The sequence below is a fragment of the Orbicella franksi genome, chromosome 9 (assembly GCF_964199315.1).
Source record: "Orbicella franksi chromosome 9, jaOrbFran1.1, whole genome shotgun sequence".
Lineage (NCBI taxonomy): Eukaryota > Metazoa > Cnidaria > Anthozoa > Scleractinia > Merulinidae > Orbicella > Orbicella franksi.
In genome coordinates this window covers 25,501,034-25,524,601 of record NC_138153.1, presented here as the reverse complement: position 1 = coordinate 25,524,601, position 23,568 = coordinate 25,501,034, and the positions used below count along the sequence as shown (strand labels likewise).

The 23,568-nt window shown below is 39.7% G+C and overlaps 1 protein-coding gene across 1 annotated transcript; it reads right to left on the bottom strand.

Annotated features, from left to right (window-relative positions):
• On the bottom strand, window positions 1-20,249 carry LOC145498647 (NAD(P) transhydrogenase, mitochondrial-like). The gene is made up of 16 exons (XM_081478561.1): window positions 19,894-20,249; window positions 17,890-17,960; window positions 17,289-17,353; window positions 16,529-16,592; window positions 15,773-16,029; window positions 15,036-15,354; window positions 14,510-14,662; window positions 12,190-12,446; window positions 11,110-11,404; window positions 10,052-10,375; window positions 9,252-9,440; window positions 7,765-8,238; window positions 6,674-6,940; window positions 2,611-2,850; window positions 1,752-1,930; window positions 1-951 (listed from the first exon to the last, which is right to left on the bottom strand). The coding sequence occupies exons 2-16, from the start codon at window positions 17,945-17,947 to the stop codon at window positions 802-804; spliced, it is 3,291 nt and encodes a 1,096-aa protein (XP_081334687.1). The 5' UTR covers window positions 17,948-17,960; window positions 19,894-20,249; the 3' UTR covers window positions 1-801.
• Between the last annotated feature and the right edge of the window lie 3,319 nt (window positions 20,250-23,568).

Sequence of the window (23,568 nt, the reverse complement as noted above, 5' to 3'; positions counted from 1 at the left end):
TCTCCTTCAAAAGGCACTCTTTATTTTGCACATTCGTTACATTAGCACTCTAGGAGGAAGACACTTGAAAAATACCTGTACAATTGCTTTGAAAACCCGTTGTTTCTAAAACAAATTTTACCGATGTGTGGTTTCAAGTATAACAGAGACATGTCTAGCTGCTTTACTGTAACTGTCCCTTTCGGCGAGCTGACCGGCAAACATTTCTGGCATTTTACCGATCACCGACTGGCGTCATTTAATATGACTTGCTGGAAAGGAAGAGTTTTAAAAGCAGAGAGGGTGAGAAAGAATAGCTACTGGTAGCACTGTGGACCGTATGAGAAACAATTACCATCAATGGTGTTAAACTGAAAAATTTCTATTTTAGTTGCATAATGAAACAATAGCGTACTCGTCCAAGTTCGTTGTCGCGACAACATGACGCAATCCGCGTACGTCAGAGAAGTTGCCTAGCAATACCTCTTTTGTAAACCGCGGGCTCAGTCAACTTTTACAGACGGGTTGCAGTCGTAAAAGGTATTTCAATGGAAAACACGAAGATTATTTGGAAGAAAAAGAAAGTGTGGAAATGAAATAAAACTTAAGACCAGCCAATAAATAGCCGTGTGCCATCTGGCGATTTTGGTCGTAGGGAACATTTTAAACATTTCTACCTAACCAAAAACTACTTGACATTACTTCCTATATGGTGATTATAATAGAAATTTCAAACAGAGATTATGAAAACCGCAACTGAATTTGCTTCCAGATACAAAATTATCCTGATACAATTGATTTAGAGAAAGGTTTGCACTTTCGTTAACTGCCATAGTGATCCTTGACTTTGTTAAGGAGAGCATCACACATGGTTTTAGCGTCACCCAGGAGCATAGAAGTGTTGGGTTTGTAGAATACTGGATTATCCACGTCCGCGTAACCAGTGCCCAACGTACGCTTCATCACAATCACCTGTCAATCAAATATGCATTGCGTTTGTTACATTAACCAAGACCCATTGCGCACCGGCCAACAAGCAACTTGACCTCAAATAGTGATGTCTCTCACTTTGGTCTGATAGAGCGGTTTTCAATTGAGTGTCGAAAGTAATCAGGCAATTACTTTGTTTTTGGTTTTGGTTTTACAACGGTTTGAGATGGGTTCAGACCAATTTCGATATATTAAAATCCAGCCTAAAACAACTGACCCTAGCTTGAGGCTCAGGGGAATAAACCCCACAAACTTTGCAGTTATTCCCCAGAGCCTCAAGCTATCGTTTATTGTTTTATGCTGAATTTTAATATATCGAAATTGGTCTGTTGGTAGGTAATTAGTTTGGTTTTGGGTGTACGACACTCGATAGGCGATTTGCAAGAAGCCGTCATTTGACTACAAGTACCAGAATACTTTTCGATTTCTTTTTCTCATGGTGATTGTGCAACTGTCATTTAAAACCCCCTTGTGGTTGAATAGTTTGAATAATAAAGGAGAAACGAAATGAATTCTGGTAGTTGTAGTCAAATGACGACATCGTGCAAGTGTGCTATTGAAAACCGCTCTAAAACGACCTTACCTTAACATGTCTTACATGGCTTTAAGGTTTCAATATGCACGCAAATAGGATTGTTTATCATCACTAAAGAAACTGCTTGGCTTTAATACCGAAAACTTGGAGGAGGAAAGTAAACAAAACTCGCTTCCCCTTCCATAAATACCAAGGAAAAAAAGACAATTAAGAGTCAGTAACGGATGCATAAAGTACAGCGACTTGCCTGTTTTGCTTTCCAAACTTCTAGTACAGGCATGCCCGCGATCACAGAATTTGGATCGTCTTGGGCAGCGGAGTTGACTGTGTCGTTTGCGCCAATAACCAGAGCGAGGTCGGTGTCAGAGAAGTCATCATTGATTTCATCCATTTCATACACGATGTCATACGGCACTCCAGCCTCAGCTGCAAGGAAAGCAAACTGAATCAGTTTCCATTAGCAGGTTTGGTACACATCATTGCAGTGGAACCACGCTTTACGGACACACGCTTAGTACGGCGAGTCTATTTGTCCCGAAGAAAAGCTCATATATTTTCCCTTCTAATATATATCCTCTTCTCAGATATTTTCTTGATACCCGATAATAAAGACAACGGACACTTTTCCATCACCACTTTTAAAATGCCATGACTTTTCCCGGATAAAAATAAAATTTCCCTGACCAAACGAATACGAAATGCCAGATAGGGTGGCAGCCTCCAGCTTCCCCTTAATGTACAGCCGTCCTTCACCAGTGTTCTAATTTCAATTTTCCCTGAGTTTTCTTCAAAATGCCACTTTTCCCAGGTTCGATTACCAGCCGCTGTTCGGGAAAGGAGCCCGCGCTCCTCCCCCGAATAATCGAGCCTAACTTTTCCCAGAATTCAGTAAAATAAAATTTCCTGACTTTTCTGTGATCATTTCCTAGCCTGTGGGAACTTTGTTATCTGTTACCCGAGTGACACGCTCGCATACAGAGTTTACGCTTTACAGACACCGGTTACCTTAACAAAGCACCGCTAAGCTGCAAAACGCCAAGCACGGTACAAAACGACTAAATTAAGCTAATCACTTACGAGTACCATAAGAAGGTATCTATACTTACCTAGTAAGACGTTGAGTTGTCCCGGCATACGTCCCGCTACGGGATGAATCCCGAAGCGCACGTTGAGTCCCCTTTCTTTGAGTTCCTTCACCATATCAGCGATGGCATACTGTGCCTTAGCTACAGCCAGTCCATAACCTGGTGTGATGATCACGTTCTTAGAGCCTGTCAGCATTTCTACAGCACCGTCTGCATTGATCTCTGTGTGAGTTCCTTCTATCTTCTCCCTTGTGCCAGTGCCTGTTAACACAATGAATGCAAGGTGAGTGTCTTCTTGTAGCAACGATGCTGACTTTAGACTGAGTTTCCACAAGTCGCCGGCTGAGAACGAAACCGGGGCACCCGATTGAGTTGGTTTGGTTTATATCAGTTTGGTTGAAAAACAAAACCAAACTCGTATAAAAAGTGGCATGTTTAAAACACTAACAATGCCGGCGAAATGACAAAATAGCACTACAGGTAAGAGTCAGTGTGGGGTACAGACTTCTGCAAGGGTTAACTCTTACAATTATTGAGATCTAACCACCGTCGGGTCAGTGATATTTTGGCTAACCTAAGCGCTATTTAGGCTAACCGTAGTATCATTTCACCATTTCGTGTTTTAAAAACCCGCAAAGATTTGCTAACGCAAACTGCAAATGATCCGCAGAGATCAGCTAACTGAACTGCACATGTAGTGCGGTGAAGCACAACAACCCTGCAAATCCCCTGAGGGGCGCCCCGCAGGTCACGTACTGTCAAAGGAGAAACTGCTGGCTGCATTGGTTCGAGTTTAACTTTGCCTAAATTATATTTAGCCACATTTAAACACGCCCTCTAAAAAGGGTTACCATGCCACTAATACAGCGGATTAACCCGTAAATGCAGGCGGAGCTGAAGAAAAAGTTCATTTCATTTAAAGAAGTTATTAAAGAAGCGCGCGCTAATAAGCAGTATTTCTTTATTAAATTGCACACTGTACTGAGAGCCCTGTTCCATTGCTACTAATAAAGCGCTTTACACTCAACCAAAATTCCGCAACTTTCGACAGAGAGACAAATGGTACGAAAATTTCCTTTGGAAGTTTCCGAAAAATCCGAGAATTGTTCAGTTTCTGAAATGCGAACCACTCAACCGAAATTCGGGGAGGAAAATCAAACGGAACGAAAATTCCTGGTAAGAAGTTTACGAAAATTCGGGTATACCTCGCGAGGTTGTCCTCTTTTCTGGAAAATTCCGCAAAGTGCTGTTTCATTCGGCTCTGGAAATTTCCAGAATTCCAGAATGTTTCGTCCGATAGAAAGCGCCCATAGTTAAGTTTGTGTGGCATCTAAGCATTGAATACTCGCAGTCAGGAGATGACATTTTCGAAAAATATTGTTGTTCACGAACCGTTTTCAACAATTGTTACTTCTGTCCTTTCATCAATAATAATAATAAAAACGCCATCAGATGACATTCTCAAAAGTAGCTACAATTCCACAAGAGCTTATCGATAACAAACTAAAAAGGTGGATCGCGCAAGAAAATTTACCCGTCTTTCTGCTCATTGATGATCTGCATTAATAAGCCAATATGCTCGCGCTTTGCACCAGCCGGCGTTATGGGGATGAGTAAGTGAGTGAGTGAGTGATGCGCACGAGAGTTTTGAACAGAAGAAGAACGTAGAAGAACGATTTCGGACTAATTCAGCTTTTTTTTTTTTTTTTTTTTTTTTCAATTTAATCGAAAGCTCAGTTAGTCTAGGTGGCGGAAGGACAAAAATTGGTTAACAAATTACACATGCGTTCAGTGCCGCTCTGATTAGATTGGAAGATCGGAAAACCAACAGAAACAAGAAAACTTAACACTAATCAAAGTGGAGTGAGTTCACGACACTGAATTGTGTTAAAAAACGTTCCACCAAGACGGCCATAATATATGCCAATCAAATGCCTCAATTAATTGAGGTTTAATTCCTGTAAACGAAAAAAAGCCGAGTCAGATCCACATACTTTCTTACGCCGAGCGCGTGACAGTCTAACAAAATCGTTAATTAGTCTAATTGGTCAGAAATTCACGTCATAATAGCAAATGCCAACCGGTGACGTCATTGGTTGCAAGCATGGCTTGCTCTCGAGTGTAACAACAAATGAATTAACTTACAAAATGTTTTCGTCGTTTTCCAGTTATGTGTGGGGCTCACCCGAAGGAGTCCAACAAGAAGCTAACAATGGAGAGGTGTTCTATGACGACTCCAAAGTTACAGAGGACGACTGGGTGTTGGTTGAAGAAATAAAACTCGCCAGCGGATCAAAACAAGACGGGCGAGTTTCTTCTCTACAAACTTTGTTCGAGGAAAACGAACCGAAATTCAGTGAAACTACGAAGGAAACAGTTCCCGGGCAAGGAAGTTCGTCGGAGAATGATAACACAGATTTGAGCGATAAGTCCTCGCTCGGGATTTTGATCCCGACAAAACAATCGGATGCCAGCGACAAGTCATCGCTTGAAATTCTCTTCGTCGAAGCTCAGTCCAGTGAAAGTGCAGACAAAGATATTTCAGATATCTCCATGAAAACGGACGAAACTGATTTTGACGCGAAATCTTCACTGCAGTTCCTGTTTGATGAGTCTCTGCACAACGAAAGCACCAATGCAGGAAACAACTCCGCGTCGCTATTCACTCTCAAACCCCTCCCCGATGCACCGATTGTTTTAGCGCCAAACACTGGCCAATCACGTCACCTCTACAATAGATCGTACAGTGCCGACTACTACCGAGATCCGGAAGTTGTGATCGAGCCGACAGTGTTAAGGCGGCGTCATGTGACGAGACTTTCCAAGCGTTCAAGTGATTCCACTGCTCTGGTTGGAAATGTTGTACTTCAGAAAAGAACCAAACAACCGGGTCCAGAGGGAACGTCCGGAGTGGGTAGGGGAGAGGAGACAAGACGACGAACACGACGAGCTAACAGTGTGGCGTGTGGACAGAATGACAACACTCACGGCCGAAGAAGGAAACGGACCGCTGACAAACTCAGCGGAAAGGGAGGTCGAAGAAACTGCTAAGAAAATACTGTAATGCAAGCGAGTCGATATTACTGGACGTATTGCAATACGGTAGGGAGAATCCGAAATTTAAAAATGACGTCAGGTTATATTTTTGCAGGCCTTTTTCGCGATATCTTTCAAGCTTTAAATCCGCCATTGACATTGTGAGCTTTATCTTCATCAATCACACATTCATTTGTACAGCACTTAACAAAATAAACGACTGAAAACTAACTCATCTTTAAGTCGTTCAATGACTTTTCTACGCTAATTTGTATTTGTTTTGACTTTGATCAGAAGGTACGAATAATAAGCAATCAATGAATTATTAGCACGGGACAGATTCAAATTATTTTGTGATGCATGATTGAGTTAGTAAAACCATTATATCAGTCTAATAGTTAATTAACTTTTAGTTAATAGCCGGTTGCCTACCTAACGATTCATTATCTTCTCATTCGACTTGTAAGCTTGGTTTTTGTTTTATTTTACCATGTTCTTGAATAACACGTAACAGCTTTTCTTCGATGAAGCTAGAGGAAAAAGAGCAATGCTTTTGTTTCGTCTTGGTATCAAAAGAAGACACTCCAGCGCACGCGCACTGACGCTTTCGACGTGGCACACCCTGATAATGCGTTCGCGAAGTCCACTGTTTGTATGCCGTCATTTGTAGGTGACACAATGATATCTCAACCAATCAAAAAGGAGAAAAAATAAGTATAAGTAATCGTATAAATGCGAGTGCAATAAAGGATTTACACTACGAGTGATATTTGAAAATTCTCTTAAAATTGCATGAACCTCAAGCGCATTTTGAAAGAATTTTCAAATATCACGAGCAGTGCAAATCCTTAGTTGCTCGGGCTTTCATACGATTACTCACTTATTACAGAACTGAGAAACTTGCGAACGCGCGCGAGTAAATTTGCACTACAGTGCAAATTAAGAATTAACGATAAATTGGCCTGCTCTCAGCCAATCACATAGAAGTAATTTTCTCAGTCGTATACTAAAACGTATAAGTAGCTATAAGAACACTCTGTGTACTCACCAGTAGACAATGTACCGTATCCGCCAAACAGTACATTAGCCAAGGAACGATTCATAGCCTTGCACATGATGTAGGACAGGATACCGCCAGAGAAGCCCACAAGGGCTCCCACGATGGTCAGCAAATCGTTGTTCAACATGAAGCCTTCTGCACAGAGGGCCCAGCCACTGTAACTGTTGAGAACAGTGATGACAACAGGCATGTCTGCGCCACCAATGGAGGCCGTCATATGCACACCCATGATGGATGATAACGTGGCGGCGGTACCTGAAATACACAACATAGAGAACAAAAATTATTAGCTTACCCATTCCGTGACTACTAGAGAAAGGAGGTGGACTATTTCTGTTTAGAGAGACGCTTCCATGTTTCCCTCTGACAAAGAATTGGCAGTGTGTTCTTGAACTTGATGCGCTCTAGTTGAAAACTACAACACAAACCTACGCAGAAAGGGAAGTGGTAAGCTATGAAATATCTGACAATGTACAAAAAGACAATCACAACTCAGTTGAAGTGACGACACAGATAGCAGATCTTCCACGAGTATTTTAGATTTGTTCGCTACACTGACGAGTTAAGGGAAACAAAAATTTATTTTGATTAGTTAGTATGCTTGATTTTCCCTTGATGCTACGGGTGAAATTGCCTGTTGTTGATAGAATTCACCCACAAAGTAACAGGTTTGCTATGGGTGTGGAGAACAAGGCTACAGGTGAATCAAAACTTCATGACAGCCCTGACTGTTACAGAAGGTTACATGTGTGATGGCAGAGAAATGCCCAGTCACGGTATTTTGAGTTATTTTGGCCACATACAAAATTACCTTAAAATGGTAGGAAACCTGAAAATAACAGTTTAATAAGATAGAAAAACACCAAAGAGATAATGGTAAACCATGACGGAACAAGGATGGCTAAGGATGGAGAAGATTAACACGGATTACAAACGAATTTGAAAAATTGAGGCTAAACTTTTCACTATGCGCAAACCGTGACTGAGCTCCTATGAAAATAGCCACGTCATTCCGTGGGATAAAGCTAAATACGTTCCGGGAATTTGCCCTTTATCTACAATTCAAGGTACTCACTCACCCAGCATAGGTATTCCAACCGCAGCACTATCGGTAGCCATATACCAACCCATGGCTCCAACATTAGCCAGCGCCATAGCGATATTCAGCTGGTTTTTAAGCGGCAGATTCAGCGCTCGGGAATCCAGCAGACCGTGAAGTTTTCCAAAGGCCACCAAGGAACCTGTGAAGGTCACTCCACCAATAAATGTGCCGAGAAAGATGGCCGCTTTATGGACATTCCCTGCGGGGTCGTCTGCAAAGAGATCCACATCCGCCAGGTACTTGGCAATGGCGGTTAGGACAGCAGCTAGGCCAACAAAGCTGTGGAATGCTGCAACCAGCTGAGGGAGATCACTGACGGCAATGCGGCTGGATATGACCGCTCCGATGGTACCACCCACTCCCATCATGGCGCCCATCTGTGTCAGCACGTCCGTGGAAGGTGCCAGGGCCCCAATGGTAGCGGTCATGCCAGTACCTATGCCTATAATACCTAGACACGATAGAAATGAGAAGCAGAGTTAGAGCAGATGCTGACAGTGTCATAAAACAATAGGGTTTATGTTCTCGGGCATAAATATGTTTTGGGCCCAACTCAGTCTCATTTTAGCCCAAGCTGCTAGGCGAGGGACAAAATGAGACTGAGAAGGCCCCAAAACATACTGTGTTTATGCCCAAGAACATAAACTCTACTACTATTATTATCACTTTGGAAGGCATTGAGAAAATAAAAACGGAAAAAAAATGACAACAAAACAGTCTGAACAATCACGCGAGCGTTTACAAGTTGAATGGCTTTTTTTTCTTCAATGAAAATACACAATACATCAAACGAAGCTGGCCATAAATTACAAAATCTTGCCATTTGATCATGAGTTTTCAAAAGTTGTAGAAGACATGAAAGGAAAGTTCAATAACGCTTGTTTGTAAGTGGTGAAATTGATTGTACAGTTGCTAAACTGACAGTTTATAAATTTCAGGAGCTAAAATACATTTTAGCCCGCCAAATGCTCTACAATGCCCGACAAAGTGATAATAAAAGCTATTTTACCACGCAGAACTTTATGTCATCCTGATTTCTTGCAAATGATGGCATTCAACCTCTGTGTACACCACCTAACTGCCTCTACTACCAGTGATTTCAGTTAATGTTTCAGTCATTGCAACCACATTGATTTTGGGCCCTTACACAATGCCTGTGTCTGCGTATTTGCGAGAATGGGTTCTCAAACAATAAGAGGGGTGGTGAAACCACAAAAAGTAAATTTTGTTCACTACAAAATTTAATGCAATTAATCTGTAATAAACCGACAAGTTTGGTTACACATGAAGTTGTTCTCTGGGACCGAGATTTAGTGTCTGTTATCTGTATATGAGAGGGTTTAATTACAGAGAATATATAGGCATTAAGCCGGGATTTAAGACACTGTCTGCAAAAGAGAGTGCACTTACATGTAACAAGGACACACAGTTCCCTCAGGACTCTCGGGAGGTTAATTAACTTACCCAGAGCATTTCCTTGTCTTGATGAGGTCTGAGTTGAGAGGCCGCCCAGCGCACCAACACAGCACAGCGATGATGCCAGGTATGCCATCTGATCAATATCAGTATACCCAGCCATTTTAGCAGCAGCATACCCTCCTAGAACAGCCGCTCCAGGAATGACATACAGGTTTGTGTACTCAGGGGGGTCCCCTTTGGGAAACAAAATCATGATTAACACATGGAACACAGGAAGTTACAGATCAACATCACAAAATTACTGTAACCTGTTCTGATTTATCACTGCCATTTCAAATTTTCTACTACCCACTGGCAACAGTAATATTTCTTCTGTGCAATGCTACTAAAGATAGTAAGCCTTGTCTACAAGAAATGAAATGAAAGATATGATTTTCTGAATACAACGTTATAGAGAGAATGGAACCTGGGGCCCGTTTCTCAAAAGCTCCGGAAATGTTTTGCGCAATCAAAGCTACTTTTAGATAATCTGTATCTAAAAAGCAAGAGGTGCATATGCCTGAAACTCCTTGTATGAAGAGAACCTCTGTTCATATTAGGAATACGTGAATAAAACAGCTGTGTATTAATCGTAAGGTTTGAGATTTTGCGACGTCTTTCTGGGTGCAAAAACCTTTTGGGACCTTCAAGAAACAGGCCCCTGGGTTGTTTTGCATTAATTTTGTTTTCACATTTTACTCTTAAAGTTTCATGCATCTTACAAAACTGCAAAAACCAAACAAACAATCCCTCTCCATTTTGCCCTTTGAATAAGCAAATGCAGTTCAAGCAAAATAGGACATTACCTGGTCTCCTGAACATGTCCAGCATGCGTTTGGTGATAATGAATCCACCAGTGATGTTGATACTGGACACCAGTGTTGCCAGTGCAGCCAATGAGGTGGCAGTGTTGTTGGGTAACACCCCGCCTCCCATTAAAACCAACCCCCCTGCAGCAGTAATGCCTGAAATAGCATTAGTGACAGACATCAGGGGGGAGTGAAGGGCAGGCGTCACACCCCAAACAACTTTGTATCCAATCACACCAGCTAAAGAAAAGGTGGTTACCATGGTAGCAAAGGCAGGATTCGGAGAAACTATTCCCAGGCTAAGAAGGGAGCCTAAGCCAGCTGCAAAGTAAAATAATCAAAGAATTCATTGATTACTACAAGTACCGGTAGTAAAAAGAAGATTTTGGTATTGTCAAATAATAAATTAGCCCCACTGATGGAAAATCATTTCCTGATGGGGGCATTTCAGGTTAAATGATGCCCACAAAACACAAATAACATTTTTGCATGATGGCATATCACCACCAAGCCTCAGTTTAAAAAAATGCAAATTGTTAATTTAACATACACAAATTCCCAAAGCAGCAAAGATGAAAAGTACACCTACATGAAAAGAACACAGAGGCACCCGAGGTTTGCGAAAATTTCACACAGATGAGGCTTGGATGTGAATTTTGAGCAAGTGATGTAATCATACATAAGATTCACAAGACAGCAAATTGTTATAGCAATGCAAATATGTTTCATTAAAAAATTGATTACTGTAGTAGCTCCTCTATCTTAGCTGTGAATTACTTTAACTGTATGTTCAATCTGTACCAGTATTATCTACAATACTTAAAAACTTTGCCTCCTTAGTAATACCATCATGATGTTAAATGTCCCGCTGATGCCTACCAAAATCTCAATTGAAATCTGTTACTCAGTGTCATTAAAGTCACCTTATAGTTGATTTTTACTTAAATTGGGAAAAGAGGCTGGCATGAAAACAGGTGAAACAACAGTTAAATCTAATGGTACCTGTACATGGAACTCCATAACACTACTGACTCACACTGTACATGTACATGTACCTGTTGTAAGACCAGTCTCCCATGCTGCAACACTAAACGGGGATTGCTCCGGTGGTTTGACAATTGCTTTTGGTTTGGGTGGAGACGGTAAGGGAAGATCCAGTGCAGGAGGCGGCCACATCAGCTCTCCATCTTGAAGCACAATAGAGCCACGGACCACTTCATCCTTGAGATCTATGGCAAATTCTCCTTTCCCTTTCTCACCCATGGAGAACAGGTAGTTTTTCAGGTTATTGGCATACAGAGTACTTGACTGAGTTGGTAGTCGACTTGGAAGATCAGTGTATCCAACAATCTTTGGGTAGAAAAATGTTCAAGTTGGTACAAAAGCGTAAATTTAAGAAACACAACTAATCAGATGCTTACTCAGACCAAGTATGAGGGATACGATCACACAATAATCTTTGGTTTGATAAGCCAGAACATGATGCATTGATGGACTGAGAACAAACAGACAAAAAAAAACATCTCCACTACCTCATTTAATGAGTGCTTAAAGACTGATTATTATTGAGAATCGCATAACAATTTACTGTCCCATAATAAACCAGCTGACCATTCTAAATCGTTGCACAATAATTAAACTTTTCTTACATAATACATGTATTCAGGGTCAAGGGAGCTGAATTCTAAACCCTTTGTCCAAAGGTCTCTCAATACTGTGCAAGGCTGGATATTTTGAAGCAGGATGATCAAAATTTCATCTCAAAGTAGTAGGTAGCCACATGAGCTTTCCCATCACCTCAGTGAGAGCTTTTTGTCTTAGTTCCTTGTTAACACCTCTACACCTCTACAAAATCATTAAAGGGAACTACATGTGCAGGTACATGTATTTTAAATTCAATCTTCTTACATGAATATATAGAAAGTTTACTTATCAAAGTGTATGAATTCCTTGAAATGGATATTACCAGGACACATTCAAGTCAAAATATGTCATTTTCCCTTTAGAAGACCATAATTTATCATGGTCTTAATTCAATAAATCAATGTTACATGTACATATACAAAAAAGACTGAAGCTACTACAAATCATAGAAGGCAGTACATGTAACCTGACAGAGATTCACATGCACTCACATTGACACCATTGTGATTGTACAGTTCCCCAGGCTTGGTCAAGTCACAGTTTCCACCAGTCTCTGCAGCCAAGTCCACTATAACTGACCCAGGTTTCATGGACTCTACCATCTCTTTAGTAATCAGTTTTGGAGCAGGTTTTCCAGGAATCAGAGCAGTTGTTATAACAATGTCTACTTCCTTGCACTGTTTGGCAAATAACGCCATTTCAGCTTTTATGAACTCAGGTGACATTGTTTTAGCGTAACCACCAGCACCTAACAAAGAAAGATTCAATGCCTGTATTTCATGGCTCGAACTGACAGCATAATTATTCAAGGTTGATAATTACAGTGTAACGTACAGTATCTAAAATTTCAGTCAGTGTCAGGATTCGTTGAAACCTTTGGGGGCTGTATTGAGCAAACCCTACAGCGACACATACAAAAGCCTTTGACTTTGTTAATGCCATGACATCCTGGACATGGGAAAACAACAATTTGTGAGCACAGTACAAAAATACAGTTGATCCTCTCTACAAAGACCACCTTGGCTGGGGACAGAGAAAAGTGGCTGTTATAGAGAGGCCGCTGTCGTGGGGAGGTAGGGGTGTGACATGACACCTGTTTTTCCAGGGGTGCAACGTTTCTTTTCTTTAAAAAATTTATTTTACAGATTTTAGCTATAAACTGCATGTAACACAATCAAAATATATCTCAATAAAACAGAAACTAAACAGAAATAGAGATCAAAGAAGCACTGTACAGATCAAGATTAGTGACCTTTTACAATACAAAATGGGGCTTTTTATGCACCGTTTGTTAGTCACTGGTTAACTGGCCATATGTGAACAGGTTACTTAAGCAGTCTAGACGCCAATGCCGTTATCGAGAGGTGGACATTGTAGAGAGGTTAAAATAAGAGTGAAAGTATGGACTGTCCACTGGTACCAAGAAAGTGGCTGCTGTAGAGAGTTCGCCATTAGCTGCACATGGAGGTTTGACTGATATACATGTATACATTCATACATGCCTACAAGGGTCATTCCACATGAGAGCAAAGGAAAAGACAATTTTTAAAATAAACTATTCTAGGATTTTAGCTGCAGAGCCATAATGCATAAGGACTGAAGTTTCAAAAAAACATCATGACTAAGTGTGGATTGCATCATCCACTACTGAGGGGGTACCCAAAGTAAGGGACTACTGAAAGACTCCTATCTACAATCATGGACAAAAGTGTTGGGACAAACTTGCACTTTTGGTGCTTTTGCGCACACCCCTGACACGAACACTACTTCACCTGCCTAACCTCGCCCCCCACCCCCCATACAATGTTGAAAACTACTAGCTGCAATTTCTCCTGATTTTCAACATTGTATTGGGTGGGGAGGGGAACAGTAATGCATTTTTAAAAGGAAAGCAGCACTTTTTTCAAACTTCAGTAGTAAAACACAGATAATTCGTTAAATTACATTAGTGTTCCAAGGACTTTTGTCTACGATTGTAGGTATATAATGGATGTAATCATCTTTTAATCATAATTCAAACAACTGAGTTTAGTAAAATTCAAGTGTCACATTTAATGTTTAGTTTAACCAAATTTCTCCATTAAAAACCAAAATATTTTTATTTTACATTTTCTCAGAGAAATGTGTAACTGTCAAAAATATTGTCATGGACATAATGTAACGTCCATGAAAATTAAAGCGCTATTTTTTTTCTCTCATGGCTTGTATCTAAGCCTGATATAAAAAACAACCTATATGCTCTTTTATTTGACCAAGTAACAAAATAATATCTGTGACAACAAAACTTATCAGTTCCAAAAGGTCACTAAAAAAACTTGATGTTAAGTCGGTCATGGATGTTACATCACGGATGTTACATTCATGGATGTTATAATTATTATGGACAACATTAAATGCAAGAAGCTTGGTAATAATGGCCCTAAAAGCCTGGTACTAATATATTATTTTGTCATTCTACAAAAATTGAGGACTTAGAGTTCGAAACAATGTTAAATTATTATAAATAACAACAATAATATAACAGTCAACAAAAATGTCAATACGGCTCTGTGATTAAAATTCAATGTCTGAATATAATACTTCTGCTTTGTCTCTAAAGTTTGTACAAATGTAACGTCCATGATCGTGGAATGACCCACAATCATGTATATGAGTTTTGAAATAATCAAGGTGCATTTCTATAATTTTTTGGAATTATTACAGAAATCCACTGTTAATCCTGTGTTAACACAATAATCACTGTTTACATATTAACAGGTTCAACATTGGTTACACTTTAGGTTCAATTCGATGGTTTGAACAGATTCTCACCTTCACCAGACTCTTCTATTCCAGTGACCTCTAGAAACTCTGCTCCAAGTGATTGGACCTGTTCCTTAACAGCAGCTCTGGTATCAAAGCCACGAACAATGGCTCCCATATTTCTAGCTGTGGCTATGGCTGACAAGCCAGCAACTCCACCACCTGGTTTCATCAAAAAAGGAGCATGTAAAACAACAAAGTCACTATTAAGCTTGAAGGCTTGAGAGGAAGGAAGAACACTTTGAGGAAATTGGAATTTGGATTGCTCCAGAAATTATTCATATCCCCTCCCTTACCCCCATGAAGGGTTTCTTGGTTTGACACCCCCCGCAACCACCCCTCTGGAATTTCCAGCTTATGTTCCAACTTTCCTGTCTTAAAAATTGAGACCGCCACCGCCTTGTCATGCCACAGTGACATGGGGTGAGTGAAAAATTTTTTTTATGGAACTGTTCATGTATGTACATTCATCTTCTCATCAAACCAATTATTTAAAATACATTATTTTAATTACAGTAGCAGACAAGGTACTCACCTATAACAAGAATCTTTGCTGGAGGAACTTTCCCTGCAGCAGTAATCTGCCCTGTGAAGAATCTCCCAAACAAGTTTGCAGCTTCGATAACTGCCTTATAGCCTGCGATATTGGCCATGGAGCTCAGAGCATCAAATGACTGGGCACGGCTAATCCTTGGAATACAATCAACTCCAAACGCTGTTATTTTCCTTTTTGCTAAGACATCCAACAAGTCTTTGTTTTGGGCTGGGTAGAGAAAACTGATCAGTTTGCCACCTTCCTTCATAAGGTCAGCTTCATGGACACCTGAAACCTGATTTTTCTGAGGTGGCCGTACCTGAATGATAACGTTACCAGGGTACAATACTAACATTAGCCAACTAGTCACAGAACAGTGACAATTTAGCTTAAAATGTACTTTCTACTAATTTCTACTAGCTACTTACATGTAACTTTGACTAGTCAAGTCCAACACCAACAGTGTCAAGAATTTAAACAAATACATTGTACTGTACCAGAACCTGCTGAGTAGTTACAAACTGTTTTTCAGTGGATAGTATGTCTGCCTAGTCAGTAGGCTACTATGGTAGAAAGTTAATCTCACAACTTGTGTTACATATTAAAGAAGAATATTCTATAAGCCATGTGTGATAAAATTTGGCCAATGCTTGTTTGTTTGTCTAATTCTGAAGTGCGACCACAATACATGAAGCACTCTCTTCTCTGAATCTCTCTGGCCTAGGTCCACTCCTTACCTTAAGGACAATATCTGAACTAAATGCCTCCTTGGCTGACTTGACTTCTGCTCCAGCAGCAATGTAATCCGCATCAAGAAACTTAGCTCCTTCACCAGCTCCTGCCTCTACCACTACTTTAAAGCCTTGTTTAGTGAACTGCTTGGTAGCTTCAGGGGACATAGCAACTCTTTTCTCCCCTTCATGGATCTCCTTTGGAACACCAACAGTCAGCTGATCATATGGGACACCCGCAACTGACTCTGGCTCAGATTTATCTGTTAACAAAAGCATGGCACTGTACAATGCACATTGCAGTCCAGACAGAGGTTTTCTCCTTTGACTATCAAATCAAATTTGAGCTGCGAAGTGGCATTTAAGCTTTCAAACAACCACCATGACTGTTAGAAGAAACCTGACTGCCTCACTTTTAAGGCCCAGCTACCTTACACAGGAGTTTTGGTACAGCTCTGATAAAACTGGTTCCTGAGTCAACTTTTTCATTGATGCTTGGACTACCTACAGTGTACTGTACATGTACCTGCCTGGTCTGACCACTGGTGAAAGTGGACACAGGTACTCATTTTATCCAAGCTGTACCAAAAACTCTGTATAGTGTCAATGGCCTTTAAGGACCATGGCCCAGGCAAACTACATACATTTACAGAGTAGCAACATACCACCAGAAAACAGCAAGACTATAATTAAAGTAAATTACATATTTAAATGGAAGCTTGATCCCAATGCAGCAGTACTTGGCAACTGTGAGATAATTACCTTTGGCCTCATTAGCACAGAATCGTACAGTTCCTGCCAGAAGCTTCGGATAGAAGTGGCAATCCTAAAAGCACATTATAATCCATGGTCAGCATCAAGATTCTCAACAGTTCATCAGACACTTTTTTTTATTTTACCATTTGTTAACAACTGCCTTACCAAGTGGAGGTTGGGTGTCAGCCAGCCAGCTCCTACATGCAAATGAAGACCACTCCCATGACTGGTAATCCTGACAACCCAGCCAGAGCCTCCATGAGGAAGGGAGAAAGTGGGCACCCGTCACACTGATAAAACATGGGAAGGAAAAGGGAGGGACAGGGGAGAAGAAACAACCTCTGAGCAGAGTCCCTGTGCTTGAGACTAAGATGTTCGAGGAAAACGCTGACAAATAAAACTACTTGAATGCCTTGTGGCTCAAGAGCATGTGGAATCCTGGCACATGCACAAATATAAACGCCACTCACCGCAAAAGCAAGACTTGTGCTCCTTGTTGTTAACTCCATTAAATTGCATTTAACTGCATTTAATGGTCTGGTTTTTAAGTGAGAACCTTTTTATTCTGGGGGCTTCTTTTTTCTAACTAACTAACTACATGTTTTAATCCAGCATCAAACCAATCAAAAAATCCAGTAAATGTGACATAGATGAGTGATTCAGGAATATCCCTGAACATGTATATTTGTACATTATATGAATTCACAGATTTCTGAGGTTTTCAATGCATTTGAGTAATATTATAGTCCACAAAATTTACTCTTGCCTTAAAAGTGGAACACCTTGGTGAACAAGTTGTCCTTCCATAGCTACCTAATACACTCTTAGTTCCTGAAAAACAAAAGTACAGTTAATTTAAATGAATCTGTAAAGCCTGAAATGCATTGTACATGTGTAAGAATATAATTTATCTAGTAATTCAAAGAGATTTCAGTATGTCTTGTGCAATTTCCAAGTTATACACACTGTAACACCAGCAGTGCTTCTAAAGATGAACTAAAACTCACTTGAGAACACAGTGCATGACTTTATCACTTTATCAGGGTTGTAACGAATCTTGATGCTCAATCAGCACCCATAGTGAGTTTGAATCATGTGATGCGGACAATTACCAGAGGTTTAAAACAATAGAAATTTTCGAAACATCCGCTGTCAAATGGTCATGATTGCCTCGGAATGGTGATTGCTAAAATGAGGCTCCAACAGCGGAATATATTGCACATGTTGACGAACAAAATTTTGGTATTTTCTAAAAGTCTTAATAGAGTTACTCTCATAGAAATTTTTGATCGTATGTTGAGTGCATTGCAAGTCCATTTCAAATCCTATAGTTAGATACAACAGTTAGTGCCAGTTCACCACCTTACCAACTAAGGATTGTCCATGGAATCTTCTAGCTATACTTAGGCCAGCTCTCAAGAACATTCTGATAAAGGACCTGGCATATGTAAAATGCAAAGTAGGGCAAAACTTATTAAAAGTTATAGGAATACTAAAGAAATGTACGTAATGAAAGGCGGATGTCTGCATTTTGCTATCAAGAAGTTTTCAAATACATGTACAACTATCAAGTACAATCCAGTGGCGAATCGAGACTTTGAGCTCAGGTGGGGGGGGGGGGGGGGGGGTGTTTTGCTTGCCCTGCCAGCTTTTCTTCCTTCTGTGATTTTTCTTTTTTAACCCAAAATAAGGGGGGCCCAGGTCCCCCGGCCCCTCTCCTAGATCTGCCACTACAATCTGAACCAATCAGAAATAAAACTATGCAACTTGATCTACACTTTTTTAAGCATGAGAAATTGAGCATAAGCCAAAATTGATCATGACTGGGTTTTTATTTGATCCCTCTACATGTAACTACTTCAATTAGCTGGAAAAATGAACACTTTAATGGGTCTTAATAAAACAAAAATATTAATGGGTCTTAATAAAATTAGTGTGGGTAATCATATAAAGGCAAGTGCAATGATGGATTTATACTGCAAGTGATATTTGAAAATTCCCTTTAGCCAAGTGCAATTTGAAAGAATTTTCGAGTATCAAGGGTAGTGTAAATCCTTAGAGGAGCTCAGTCACGGTGTTTTGTCTTTTTTTTGGCCACATACAAAATCTCCTTTAAATGAAAGGAAACCTGAAAATAATAGTTTACTATGATAGAAAAACATCAAAGAGATAACAATAAACCATAAAGGAACAAACATAGTGAAGGATGGCGAAGATTGACACGGATTGCAAATGACGAATTTGAAAAATTTAGGCTAAACTTTTCAAAATGTGCAAACCGTGACTGAGCTCATTTAATTTCTAGCCTTTTCATGTGTTTACTTATTTATTACACAGCTGTTAAAATTACAAATGTGCACATGTTAATTTGCACTGCAGTTCAAATTCAAAATTAACAATATAAATTGGCCTACTCTCAGCCAATAACAATGAAGTAATTTTCTTAGTCATATTATAACAGTAATAATACTGGGACAATACTGTACTAAACGTACATAAAGCTGACATCAACGATCAAAGGTAAAATCCACAACATCCTGACATCCGTGCCCCAGATGTAAAAGAATTTATCACTTTAAGTTCCTATATTTGCCCAGACACACTCAAAATGCTTTTAAATAGTTTACAATAATCAACCAAAGTTTGTAAGTTTACATTGTGTATGGCATAGACTACACCATATAATTAAGTTGTTGTATATTTGGTCAGGAATGCATTAGACATTGTTTTCATTTTTGGTTACGATGCTGTTGTGTGAAAACGTAAATTCTGGGAAACAGAGGTGAAATTTTCGCTCAACACAAGAACTCAATTTAATAAGTTAATTTGCGTGAGCAACAATTGATCGTATGCTTCCTTTATACACGATAAATATGCCCACGTGCGTGTTATAAAGAAACTTCACATACCCTCTAGTGGTAGTTACAACTTGGCAGTATGGCACGCAATGTATATAGTTACGTTAGATCTTCTTCAAGTCGTAGAGAAAGTAGCAAAATTGCTACCAAAGTACACTGATGTACATAGGTACGTGAAGTTGATATCGCTGGCTCAGTTTGACTCGATAGTTCTGTCGTTGGGAAGAAGCACATCTGCTTTCGAAAACTATCATGAAGAATGCCGGCAAGACATAGTTTACTCATTACCTCAATCATTTAATTCTTAAACTGTCCTTGAAGCTCGCTACCGCCATTTTGTTATTGTTTTTCCGCATGTATAATTGAACGATTGTTGCTCGTGCGACCGACATAATTCACTTGTACCAAGGCGGCTGGCGCCATTTCATTCACTCTTGCTTTAACTTGTTAGAGCTTAGCAACGGTCAATTAGAACATAGGAACATACAGATTCCTTCTTAACGGTCTTCTTACCTTCTGGGGAGTCCTTATAAAGGAGCTCCCAATCAATTCCTCGAGGATAAAATCCTGAAGAAACGATACAATCCCCCTGCCGAACCCCTCCAAACGCAGAAGACCTGGTTACCAAGTCAAGGTCAACACAAACAAACCGCCCCAACCAATCAGAAATGCAACCAATCAGCAGTCAACAGGTCATTTCCTTGGGTGCAAACCCGCCAAACTTGAATGACTTGAAAATTGACGCTCCTTCGACGAACGACGTATAAAATAATAGCCAACAACACGCTTTTTAAAACATGTTCATTTTTAACAAATAGACAAAAGGAATGGCGAGGAGACCTCCAGAAACCACCAGGCTTATACGAGGGAGGCCTCTTCCCTCGTACAAAGATACAGAAAAGTGAAAAAAAGTGAAAAGCTCAACGTGAAGTGTCCTGACTCCAAAAGTCGCTTTCCTAACTTCCGCATTAAATTACCAAATATACAAATGAATAATATGAATTAAATGAAACAATTATACACAGTAAAATATAAGTATTTTGAGGAATACTAAAAGGATAACAAACATGAAAGTCGATAACAGTTCACCAAATCTGATTTTCTGACAGCGAGGGTCAAGAAATTAAAATAGCTATTCTGGTGAAGTTTTTTTTTTTTTTTTTTTAGTTGATTTTTCTGCGCTTTGGCCGATTTTATAGCACTTATAGCAAGCTCCACGCCGCTGGTATTAAAACTCAATATAAAAACACGATAAATCAGCCACACTATTGTTGTAAAAGCTGCCTCGCCCGCGGGCTTTTCTTTTTTTTCTTAGTGCGAGGAGCGATTGGGAGAGCTGGCGAGTGAGGAGGGCGAGCGCGGGGAGCGATGGGAAGGAAAAAGTTTCCCCATGATTCCCGCGCCCTTTTACCTTTTACTATCGCACGGTGGGATTGGGGACGAGGAAGTTACTGAGAGTCCTGAAAGACTGTAGCCTTTCTTTACAAGTATTCGCACCAGAATTTGGACACAGTGGCCATGCTTGGGTGCACTACAAAGTCTTCACCGTGTACTTGGGAACTAAATGGTACTTGTGTACTTGGAATATCACTGTCTGAACGCAACACTATTTTGTTGCGGTGCCCAGGCACCAGTGCTCGGCACCAAATGTGAACACAACCTTAGGATCAGACCTCTGTGGATGGACCTCGAATTCGAACTTATAGCACGGTGTTGGAAATTGATATCGCTGCAGCCAATACTCCTGGCATTCTTGTCTAAAGTATCCTGTAGTTTTGTAGAATTACCCTGAAGAATTTTCAGACATCACCTAAATTACACCTATCAGTTTTAAGTTCTTTGGATCCCAAGTCCACTGTTTGAAATACCTAAATGGCAGGGTATCGGTGAAAACAACACCAATACAACAGTTTCTCAAATCAAAAACACGGGAATTCATGCAAACAAAGGGTCAATTTTATTCCTATACTTATGTAACGAAACTTATCTGTGAGAATCAGGGTACAGGTACGTACTCTGAGATCAAGGATGTTTCAATCCTGTTTGTATCAAGAATTTTTCTTTACCTCTGACTTAAATTACATCTGCCCAGGAAATCATCTGTCAAGTATTTACTTCGACCCTGGCATCGCTCGTTAAAGTAATCATTGAGCGAAAGAAAAAAATGAAGAAGTTTCTCGGGCGGCCAGTTTGTTGCATTACATTTTGTTAGCTTAGGCAGTGCTAAGGTACTTCTTAGAAATGTTCGGTTGTACAAATTCTAACCATCCATTTTATTAGCACGATAATCAGGCAACTTGTGTGGATTTGTAACACGAAACTGTATTTTGCTCTAGCATTAATTTTGCTAAGTTTAGAACACAAAATTATTCCATATTTAAAGGAAGTTAGATCGGGACATGATATTACTCTTAAGCAAAGACAAGTTTTCCTACAAAATATAATTTAATTAAATTATTAAATGAAATGACCGATGAAGACGTTTCCATGATTTATGACACCTTCGCATGTACCAATTTCGGCAAAGTAGACCTTTAATTAAGGAAGCGGCCTGTTTCCAAACGGTAATTGATAAGCACTTTCCTCGGAAAAAAAGAGAGAAGATTTCGCATGCACAAGATCACTTTCCTAATGATGAGGCTTCTTTATTTTGAAGCCCTGGCCAAACGAACTCGCAAGTAGTTGCAAGTAGTCGTAAGTTGGACTAGCACTCGAGTAGAGACTTGCCTCTGTCAGAAAGTTGCACGACGAGTGTGTTTTAAGGCGCATGTCAGTATTTACTCAATATAGCCTGTTGTTTAAAGAGTGATCATTTGAATTCGAGGTAGAATAATGTTCGCTTTTAATACCCAAAAGTACAATTAAAACCATATAATCCAGATAGGGCTGATCTTCTTTTGTACCCATATTGTTAATTTAATAGCGGAAGTTTAATACCTAATTTTCCATGAAAGGAAATAAAAGCGACAGATCTCTATCCATGCAAGAGAAGTCGATCGAAATACTGATTGTCCGCTGTTGTCGTTTTCAAGCATCGAAAGAATGAAGAACCAAGCTGTGTTAGTTCTTGCTGCTCTCTTTCTGCTCGCAAATCTCGTTACTGATAGTCACGGCTTTAACCGACCTATGACGGTGGGAAAGAAAAGAGAGTTGGAGAGAAAGCTTTGCATCGTTCCCTCGTAGTTTTAATAAACACAACTGATTCTGATTATTAGCAAGAAGGATTAAGAATATTCAGTGTTCAGGGAACGGCGACTGGAAAAAAAAAAGGGATAGTTCTTGGGTGTATCACTTAATGCTAATTTATGTGGAATACCTGTAAATTGGCTGGCATTGCACTGTATTGTTGTATTGCTGGAAACCTGTGTCAAAGTGAGAAAACATCGTCCCATGAACTGAATCTTTTATTACCCCAACGTGTTTTTTAATTTTCTAGATCTTTGGGCTATTTAAGGAGTGTCTCTAACAATGTCTCTAATATTCTCTAACAATTTAGATATATCTTTGGCGTCTTTAGCCAGCTAGTTTTTGCATTGCAATCGCTGTAATGAAATTAGACTATGGTGCATATACGCGTTAGGAGATCATTGAATTTTACTAAAAGTGGTTCGCTGTATAACAGTCTTCCTGTAATTTATTTCATTGAATCTTTTAATAAAACAACCTATTATTTTAAATTCTGGGTTCTTAGGCTAAAGGAATGTCTTTAACTTAATGATTTTTTCTTCTGTTTTCAATTTCCCTCTGATAGGTTGAGAGAGGCGCAAACAACTTTCCTCAAGTTAAAAGAAGCAGGGGAATAGAGAGAGGACAATCCGACGATTACAACAAAGAAAAGGAGAAATAGCCATGTTAACCTGCTGAAAGGACTGATTATGACAACGTTATATGAAGATAGTCATGACGCAAATACTGTAATCTAATGATTATCGTAACAAAGAAATCAAAATTAAAGATTAGACGATTAGCTTTGTTCTCTGGTTTTGTGTGAATTCAATAGCGTTTGTGACTCAGAAATATTACTTCTATTAATCTGGTTTCATTAATCTAAATTAAGTTGAAGAAAGTCTCCCAAAACTAGCGAAACGAATCTTGCGCATAAGGTACTGTTCTTTTAGTTTGTGCAGAAAAACACGGGAATCAAAGTGACTATAAGCATATAATTTGGTTTTTCTGACCTATAAAAAA